General features: G+C 55.8%; 1 protein-coding gene across 1 annotated transcript in view; it reads right to left on the bottom strand.

The window, feature by feature from the left end:
* Positions 1-10,246, bottom strand: part of DLGAP2 (DLG associated protein 2) — a 608,379-nt gene that overhangs the window by 43,280 nt on the left and 554,853 nt on the right. The window contains exon 11 of the mRNA XM_077771905.1: positions 7,072-7,291. Within this exon, the coding sequence (XP_077628031.1) occupies positions 7,072-7,291 (220 nt within the window). The remainder of the gene's footprint in view (positions 1-7,071; positions 7,292-10,246) is intronic.

The following is a 10,246-nucleotide window of genomic DNA, read 5'->3' as shown; positions in this document are numbered from 1 at the left end:
TAGAGTCTTTTATGCTTTTGGACACCGGGTTATGTCACACATGTAGCTTCCTGACATCCATGATATCTTCCATTTTATTTTCTAAATTTTATGTATTTATTTGAGAGAGAGAGTGAGTGGGAGGAGAGAGAGTCCCAAGCAGACTCAGTGATCAGCACAGAGCCCCACTTGGGGCTTGATCCCACGAACCAAGATCAGGACCTGAGCTACTATCAAGAGTTGGACGCTCAACCGACTGAGCCACCCAGGCGGCCCTACACCTTTCGGTTTAATGAGCCCTCCCTTGTCCCCAGCCACGAGCACTAGAGTTTCTGATTTAGCTGCTTAACCTCTAAGTCGTGTGCCGGAGTGAAGGGCTGCTGAGCCCTCCGAGATGGGGTGGCCATTTTAACTCGGGAGCCCGCAGACGTGCGCCGTGGGCGTGCCGTACGAGCCAGGGCTGGGCCAGAAGAGCCGAAGGAGGTTCCCATCCGTGCACTCAGACACTCGTTGTGAGGAACTGGCTCACACGAGTACGCAGGCCGACAAGACCCGGGACATGCAGGGAGGGTCCACACGAAGGAGCCCGGACAGCGGATCCCGCGCTGGCCTGGAGCTGGGGGGCCAGACACCCCACAGGAGTCCACGATCAGGTCAGGTTCCCAGGGAGCAAAAAGCTGACTCCCCAATTTGAAGACAGTCAGACGGGAGAAATTCTCTCCGGCTCATGGGTGGGTCAGCTTTTTGTTCTAGCCAGGCCCTCAAATGATTGGATGTGGCCCACCCGGATGAGGGAGGGCAGGCTGCGGCCGCCTCTACTGATTCGAATGTTCACTCAGCAGGGAGACAAAAAACAAGCGCTCGCAGAAACACCTAGAAGAGTGTTTGACTAAGTATCTGGCTCAGTCAAGGTGACGCAGAAAGTTAACCATCAGGTAACATACATGTAATATTCCAACATTCCTCAGAATAACCGCGTTCGTCCTCGACCACCAGCACAAAGCGCACACGCACCAGGTGCGCACAGCACAGTGGGAAGCAGAGTGGCAAGGGCGTGCTGGGACCCAGAGGCCTGACTCTCTTCTGTATACAGACGGCGCTTCAAAGGTTAAGTTTTTTCTTTTTTTACTATATTTTATTTTCAACCTAATAGTTAATACAAAGTTCATGTCAAATTCTTAATAATTAAGGGTAAGAAATTTGCATTTAAATTCACTTTTATAAAAGGGGTGCCTGGGGGGCTGAGTCAGTTAAGCGTCCGACTTCAGCTCAGGTCATGATATCACTGCTCGTGAGTTCAAGCCCTGTGTCGGGCTCTGCGCGGACAGCTTNATGTGGGGCTCGAACCCACAAACCGTGAGATGATGACCTGAGCCGAAATCAGCCGCCCAACCGACTGAGCCACCCAGACGCCCCTCAAACTTTTCTTTAAATTCCAGTTAGTTAACTTACTAACCAAAGGAAGGATATTTTTTTTTAATGTTTTTAAAATTTATTTTTGAGAGATAGGAGACAGCCTGAGCAGGGGAGGGTCAGAGAGAGAGGGAGACACAGACTCTGAAACAGGCTCCAGGCTCTGAGCTGGCTGTCAGCACAGAGCCCGACGCGGGGCTCGAACCCACGAACGTGAGATCATGACCTGAGCTGAAGTCGGATGTTAACTGACTGAGACCCCCAGGCGCCCCAAGGATAATTTTTTTTAAAGGCTCATTCTCCAGAATCTAGAAATTCCTAATTGGAAACCGTTTTTGAGTAAGTCCAAAACTGTCACATTAAATTGTCATGTTTCTTGGAAGCCATAAGCAAAAAAAGAAATCTGAAGTGACAAAAGTAACAAATGTATTATAATTTTAAAAGTGCATTTTAAAGATAGCACATGTGAAATTATTAGGTCTGGATAATCAATAAACTCAAAGGTATACACAGGACTTTGTGATAATATTCCTCTCATTTCTAACATTAATTTATATCCTACATCATTGCAAGGAAAGAAAACTCAGTACTGACTTTGGGGAATTTGATTTAAAAGCATTGCATTGCTACAGTATTTTTTTTCCTGAGAAGAAAAGTGTTTTCTTTTCAGCGTTCTCTGGATGTTTTATGAATTGTATGAATTTTAATAACTTGTCTCAATATAATCCTTTTTAAACTAACATGTTGTAAGGAATAAAAGCCACAATATTGATGTTTTTAATATATACTTATGAGATGTTGTAAGTATACGAAATAGTGACTATAACTGTAGCCTCAAGTTTTGGGCATCTAATATCTCTACGTCTTTAAAAGGGAAGTCCATTTTAAAAATAAATAAAAGCTGGGATTTCTTTGTTTTAATAAATGCTTTTTTTCTTGGAACTTGTCTGATCAGGGAGTAGGGAGTAAGGAGTTTATGTGGCACCTAAACTGATTAGAAGGAGAATGAATCATGGAAGGCTTCCTGGAAGAAAGGATTTCAGAGTTGCATCTTGAGGCACAGTGAGGAATTACATCAAGAAAGCCAGGGGGGTGAGTTCTGGGCTGGGCAGAGCACACGCAAAACGTCGGCAGCCAGAGGGTGTCAGGAGAGCTGCACCAGCCGAGGGGACGGGCAGCTGGGGGGCGAGCCTGGGGCAGGTCGTCTGGGGTCTGACAGCCCCACGGGGGACGGACCTTTGCTCGCTGCTAACAGGAAGCCCAGGGAGGGAGGGTGCCCGGCGGGCACGTCTGGGTCGGGCTGTAACTGATGCTGTATTTCACTCTATTAGTTTTGGGGGGGCCATATTATTAGAAAGATCATAGAGTGTGGGGTGTGTGGGGGAGAGCGGATGCGGAGTCCCATCGGGGGGCCGGTTAGAAGGCCGCGCGGAGGCCCAGGGGAGCACGCCATGGCGTGCAGCACAGAGGGGTGACGCGGCGGAGTGTGTGGGCCGGTCACAGATGCGCGAAGCGGCTTCCGAGGTCCCCACGATGCGGCTGGATGACTCCCCGACTCAGCTACTGGTTTATGCGTCCGGCACCTGCTTCCTGTCCACTCCCTGGATACTCCGGTGACAGGCTGTGAAGCGGCCGATTTGGCTGGTTTCCTCACGAGGAGTTAACTACACGTTTGAGTAACTGGTCGCAGTTGCTATCACGATGGCGGTACCGGGTACCCTGCGTGGGTCTCTGACTGAGCCGCCACGCCCCTGTACCCTCCAAACGCACCCCCTACTCTAGGCAAGAGATGGACTCACGGAGGTAAGTGGCAGCCAGTCGTTTGGTGAGAGTCCTGGGCTGTGGGCTGGTCCCAGCAGGACTCATCCCTTTGACAAGTTTGGGCCACGTGACGGGGTCACTTACGCTGCCCTCGCACTGTGGGTGAGCGGATGGGTGCACGTGTCTAAGACGCGGGCAAGGGTCACTCGGATCCAGGAAGGAGCACGTGGCCTTCTTGGCGACGTCCCAGTCTTCATCACTTGTCCCTACACCTCAGGCGCCGAACGTGGCAATGAGGTCGGAGACGTGACTTTCCAGGACCCCTGGTCCCGGGAGAGTGTGGAAGAGAGCCCTCCGTGGCGCCTTGCCACAGGCGAGGGGCTTCACGACACCCCTGTCCGGGAGCCTCAGCGGCATTTGGTTTTCCGTCCGCAGGAGGATTTAGCATATGCCCGACAGAGCAATGGGTGCCCCACGCTTCCGTGTGACCCAGAGGGAGACCAGCAGCACTTACTCTTGGCTCGGTGCCAGAGAAGACCCCGTCCGTCTGTCCATCCATCATGCACGCACCCAGCTAGTATTCACCATCACGATATAACCGCCCTGCTAGGGTGGAGTGGATGCCCACGCCCCAGATGTCCACATGCTAATCTCCGGGACCACAATTACGTCACCTTACACGCCAGCCTTGGGTTGTGTGGGCCCGATGGCATCACGGGCCCATACGTGAGGGAGACGAGGGGCCAGAGTCAGGGAGGGAGGCCTGGTGGGAGATGGGAAGGGCCTCGGGGCTGGAGGGCGTCAAACCCCACGAGCCGGGGCGTCCTGGAGACAGACTGACGCGCCCCCGAGGGACAGGTTACTATCGAAATACAAACAACAGAATAAAAATAAATTTATGGCTGTTTCCTCCATCACACTTTGTATGGATTTTCCCTTTGTTTTAATGGCTTCTAGAATCAGTTGTGACACTTGTTGAAAGAACTCTTGACCCAGAGAAAAATCATTATCACCTAATGTTACAGCATTTTCCTCCACGATATCAATGACATTCTCTCCTTATAAAAATCGGGTGAAATGCATATTTAGACAAGTAAATCTCTCTGATAAATCATTTCACCGACGAGAAGGAAACCATGTGTGAAATGAAAGTTAGATGTTTTGAAAACCACTTCATTTAAGGACGGGACACTAATCGATAGGTGTGTTTCTCATAATGAAAGAGACAGTGGAGGGGAAGCGCGTGGTCTCAGCCCACCGGGGCTCCCGGATGGCACAGGAACGGACTCTTTTTCGGCTAAATGTCCACGTGCCTTCATGGGCCGAGGCAGAAGACAGGCGACCTCCAGCGGCCCTAAGCCAGCTGCCCATTCCCGGCAGTGTTTAAAGTAGAATGTCTCATGCATATTTCAACATTCTTAATAAACCTTTCATGCATATACTTGATACTTACTGATTACTAGATGCATGTTAAAATTACATGTTTGTACTTGTTCGAGGGGAGACAGCTGAGCGACAGCCGCTTCTACTTGGCAAGCCCGGGAGAAGAAACACACTTAAACGAATCCGAGACGCCAAATAACCGCTGTGAATGATTTTGAAAATAGCTTGTTTTGGAATTATTTTCAAGAGAGAGTTTAAGAACCATAAGAGGAAATCAGTTTGTCAAAATAATCTGTCTCTCTTTCCACACACAGACACGTACACACCTACCCACGAACAGTAACTACGAAATGTCACGTCGCTCTATGATCGTCCCAAGGTTTCTACACAAAATGACTGAGATCGCACTTGCCTCCCGACACGAAGCTCCGGATCTGATCGGGGGCTTAGCGGGAGTCACATCCTGTGTCGTCGGTGTTTTCCCCCATACTTTTGTTTTCCTATGATACAGATTTTTCAGGCCTTTGGCATTTTCCTCAACCTCGTTAACGCGACACTGGCTGCACACCCACCCAGTTCTATCCAGGAAGCGAGACTATCAATACACGCGGCGCTCAGGGTAAAACCGGAAACGGCGGACTCATGGCTCCTCTTCCGTTTTTGCAGAACGTGCTGGAGTCTCTCCCAGCGCCTTGCTGCCCTTCCTCCCCGGCGCTCAGACCCTTCCCCAACCCGGCACCCTCCCGGGGATCCCGGCCTGGAGGGGATCCTCCCAGAACCGGCTGAGGTCTGGCAGGAGCGTTGGACGGAAGCAAGTTTTGGGGCGCACACTTTGGGAACACGACAATGTATTTGGGAAAAGGACACAGATTGGAATCTCGGTCTGAGCTCCACTGCTTCTTGCACAGTCTCTGTGAAAGCTGTGTTGTTCGCATTCTGCCCGTGACGACAAACACAACAGTTGTTTTGTGCCAGGTGATTATTGTTTCAAAACGTTCCTGAAGACCGCGAGAGCGCCGAATGGTCACCTGCTCACAGGAGACATTCGACAAATACTGGCGAGTAGATGAGCGAAGATCTCTGAAAGGGTACCTGTTAAACTGCACTGAACGCAAAGCTCATAAGGGCGTCGGGGGCGGTCATGGCCTTGCCGAGGGGAGTCACGGACTTCCTAAGGTACCAGGCACCCAGGAGGAGGCCCGGAGGCTCAGCCCCACCGCCCACAAGCCTCGCAGTGGTGGCACATCACTGACAGTCACAGCCCCACAGATGTCTCATGGCACATGCCCACGGCACCGCCCCCCAGTCCCCACAGTGCAGTGCTTTGGGGTCACAGCACCCCATGGTCCTGCGTGCCTCTTCTGAACACCCAAAGGCTCCACGGTCAAGAAGTGTCAGCAACCCCCCACGAGGGTGCCCGCGAGCCACACAAGATCGCTGAGGACCCCCCCCCACACACGCCCTTTTTGATAGATAACTCATAGCTCCCACTGCTTCTGAAAACCGAGACTCAGCAAGGCCACCAGCTGAGATGCTGGAGGGCTGGCGTCACCGCACGAGGCTGGCGTCCAGGGGCCTGGCCCATCACCTGCCGTCTTCTCCCGGTGTGTCTGGAAGGCAGGCTGCGTGCTGACGGGGTGGGGACGGCCCTCCCTGAGCTGCCCCGGGTGCCCCCGCCTCCTGCCACCCTGCTCGTCACCCCCCAGCTGTCTTCTCAGACGTGCCCCTTCCCTGCTCTGACGTGCCCACCACTTCTGCCTCTGACAGTGTTCAGATGACCTTGCTCCCAACACTGCCCGTTTCTGACTCTGCTTGGCTTTTACATGGGGCTTGGTGGACGTTTATTGCGGGCCGTGTTTTATGGCTTCTCCAGGCCATGTATATTCATCGCGTTACAGCAACAGTCACAGTGCAGTGAAATATCGGTGCGGATATTTCGTTCAGGCAGTAAATTTTCAGAGGCCTGGATGTGGTTTTCCATAAGAATGGAAGCACACTGTGACTTGGAAGGGGATGAGGGGTGAATTTCTAGGAAGGAAGGACTTGCTCCGGGCCGTGAACCAGGCCTGCGGATCCGCACACCCCGCGGCAGACATGCAGCGCGGCCCAGGGGGTGCGGGAGCCTGGGCGCCCCTACGTCCGCGAGCTGCGGCCCAGGGGGTGCGGGAGCCTGGGCGCCCCCACGTCCGCGAGCTCTACTGCATCCATTGGACCTTGGTATTTAAAGCACAGCCACTTCCCAAATGTCAGCCCTTAAACTTTCTTCCTGCAGAAGACTTCAGAGAAGTTATACTTCACTATTTTAAAGAACTTTGATAACTAAGAGATTGCATTCTGAGAAAAAGAAAGGTTATTGATGAAAGAAATGTTTCAAAAGACCATTGCAAACAGGAAAATAGGACAAGAGGCGTTCGGGGAAGTTACCAAACGTTCGGAGAGCATATGGCGTCTGTGGTGAAGGCGCGTCTGCTCCTCTCGGATGAAGACCGCGCCCCTGCACACTTCTCAGCAGGAAGGGCGGGAGGGCCGTCTTACCTGCTGCGGATCTGACGGTCGAGGTGGTGTTGGAGGGCGTCATCACGGGAATACATTCATCGTCCTGGGAGTAACCGGCCTGGATGGCTCGGAGGTAACTGTGGCTGCGCGTCCGGAAGCATCCGGGAAGGTCCAGGGCGTCCATGGCCTGGGATTCGACTTCACTGAAGACGGACTCACACACCGACTCGAACTGCCCGTTCATCTCGGCCTGGCTCATCTGCAACAAGAAGGCACAGGTGACGGCGCCACGTGGCTGGGGGTCGTGGCCAGGTCACGGGGGAGTGAGAGAGAGCAGCCAGCCTTCGGGAGCTGTCTCTTCAGCAGAGTTAATTTGAAACCGGCCTTGGGGCTCCATTAAGCTTAGGGAATGGCTCTCACTGGGTTATTTCTCACAAACACAGTGAAAAATGGTCACTGCCAAGATGTTACTGAAATTCTGAGGGCCCCTGAGGGAGGCTGCAAGGGNGGGCGGTCTGTCCGTTAGTTAACAGGCTGCATCATGTGTGTCCCGGCCGTGCCGCTGCTCAGCCTGGGATGTTAGGACGCTCACTTGTTTGATAATTTAGCTGGTGCAGTAATAATTTTCAAGCTTGCAATTTAGTTTCCGGGAATAGAGTCACCCTGGGGACCTAAGGTTCCAAATGTATTAAGAAAATACCATGGCTTTGGCCCGGCACAGGGCGGCAGGTGCCGGGCACACCGGGCGCGCTCGTCGGGTCGGCCGGAGGGGCTCTGCGTGGGCTCAGGGACCGCGGGCACAGGCACGCATTTCCTGCGGCTGCCGGGTGGGGGTCCTCATGCGTTTCCCAGGAGCCAAACCCACAGGCTTCACGTGGGAGCCCAGCGAAGGGAGGTGCGCAGAAGACGGGTGGGGAGACCGGGGTGCAGGACAGAGGAGACTTCAGGGAAGGAAAGCTTACGGGCTCAGCCAGTCGCCGCCTGAGGACGGGAGCTCCCGGGTCAGGGGCTCCGGGGCGGGTCCCCTGTTAGGCTGAAAGGACCTCGATACATGAGCCCTCCCTGCCAGTCTGTGTTGGGCGCACCCCTCGGGGGGACCCCGCGTGGGCTGACACGTGGTGAAATCCCCGTGCGCCCGCCGAGGCTGGGGCAGGCTGTGCTGCGAGCAGAGGCTCAGCGCACAGGGAGCGGGGAGGGCTGAGCCGGCACCTCCGGTGACCTCCGCCGTCCCTCCTGCCCTGGGGGAGCGGAGGCACCCAGGCCACCCCGGGGCCACCGCCCTCCTTCTCGGGAGGCTTCTCCACGCCCAGCCCCCGCTGCCGTCGTCCGGCCTGGGTCCGGCACCTGTGTCCACCCCTCACACCCGAATGTGCCGTCGCACCGCCGGAGGGCCACCCAGCACCCCCAACTCCCTGGGTGACGCTGGCCCACAAAAACGTCTGCTGGAAACGCCAGCTTCGTGCCTGTCCCTGCCTGCTCGCAGGGCGGAAGCAGGCGAGGAAGCCAGCTCCCCTCTGACAGGAAAGCAAACCGCTTTCTTCCAGAACCGCTGACTGCAGACCTGGCCGTGGCCGTCTGGCGCCGCCCGGGGCTCCTGACACGCGAGCCTGAGCCGTGTCTGGTGCTGGGACGGTGGAGGAAAGCGCGGGGGGACAAAGGCAGCCGGCCGCCTGACCCCCGCGGGAGGAGGAGAGGCTCTGGGTCCCGCCGGCAGGAAAGACCAGAGGAAAACCCGTGTGAGGGTTTCTGAAGTTGGAGGGGCAGGCGGATCGGGGTCAGGACAGCACGACCCTGCTGCCGTGACAGCCTCACGCGCCCAGGGACGGAGCCGGTGGGACACACCCCTGCTGTTGGACACACGACGTTTTCTGCCTCCACATTCCTTACGCTCTGCTTTCCCTCATGGGGATGATGTCAAGAAGCCTCAGATCGTTTTATGTCATTATGTCAAAGACCCATGTTACACAGCCTGAAAAGGCCAAACCGTGAGTGACGGCGCGCACGCCCCCTGCACCCGGCCGCGGGGATTCGCCCACACCCTCCCGCAGGCTGTCCGCGGGCCAGGGGCTCCGGCCTTGACGCAGGAAAGTGTCAAAGCTGCTCGTGCATTTTAAAGGCTAAAATCTCAGCAAGGGCCACTTGGCTAGTACTTACAGCTACTGAATCACACCCGTGAGGTTCTAGAAACGAAGGCAGCCTGTTCCTCTCACAGAAATAGAAGGAGTTGAGAAGGATCCCAAGTTTGGGCCCGGAGAGGAGCTGAGACGGCCTGCTCTCTGAGAGCTGGGGCGCTCGCCGAGCCTGAGGGCCGCTGGCGGAGGCGGCTGCCATCGCGGGGACTCAAACCCCGGCCCGGTCCCCGGGAATCCCAGGAGGGCGCTAAGCCAAGCGGGTAAAAGCTGCGGAAACAACCAGTGTGGCCAGAAGCTTCCTCTGTCTTCCTTTGTGAACCATAAACTCAGAAACGCAACCGGACCTGCTTCCGGAGAACGTGGCACCGAGGAGCCAACACAGGGCAGGCTGGGAGGAGGGGAGGTGACAGGGGACCGTCCTGTTTGTGGCAGAGCAGGGGCGGCTGTGCAGTGGTCCCGACGGGGGCGAGCAGGCCCGGCCCGGCGTGCGGCCAGCGGGGCTACGCTGAAGAGAGGGCGGCGGTGCCTCCAGACACTAAAGGCAGAGGCGCCGCGTCCGGCGAGGCCACTCGGGGGCATTTATCCGTGAGAATTGGAGACAGGGACTGAGCCGGACAGATATGCGTAAACGCACGTGCACGTGGGGGCTGGTACTCAGCCGTGAAGACGGAGCGGGTTCCGACTCCCGCGACAGTGCGGACGGACCGCAGGCACCTCTGCTGGGGAAGAAGCCGGTCGTCTGAGGGAAGACGCCGTGCGAGTTCAGCGGCACAGGTCCCTGTCACCTCGCTGGAGACGCATGGTGGCGCGGGGCCGGGCGGGGGAGTCCTGGAGAGGGACGGCGACGGGGCGGCTCGGGCCGTGCACTGAGCTCCGCTGAGCTGCACACTTCAACACGGTCACGACGGGAAGCTGCGTTAGGGATTCTCACCAGCGCTTTTCACAAGAGGAGGCGTGACCCTAGTGCAGGGAAGCTTTGTAAAGAGGAAGAGAAAGAAGGGGCCACGAGACAGTGGCATGGCGGGAAGCCGTGGAGGGCAGGGTCCTTCCTCAGCCAGGGCGGAGGGGCCCCGCCGTCCCCG

Source organism: Crocuta crocuta, unplaced genomic scaffold, assembly GCF_008692635.1.
Source record: "Crocuta crocuta isolate KB4526 unplaced genomic scaffold, BGI_CrCroc_1.0 scaffold111, whole genome shotgun sequence".
Taxonomy (NCBI): Eukaryota; Metazoa; Chordata; class Mammalia; order Carnivora; family Hyaenidae; genus Crocuta; species Crocuta crocuta.
The sequence above is the reverse complement of the archived record's forward strand: the minus strand, read 5'-3'. Positions and strand labels throughout refer to the sequence as shown.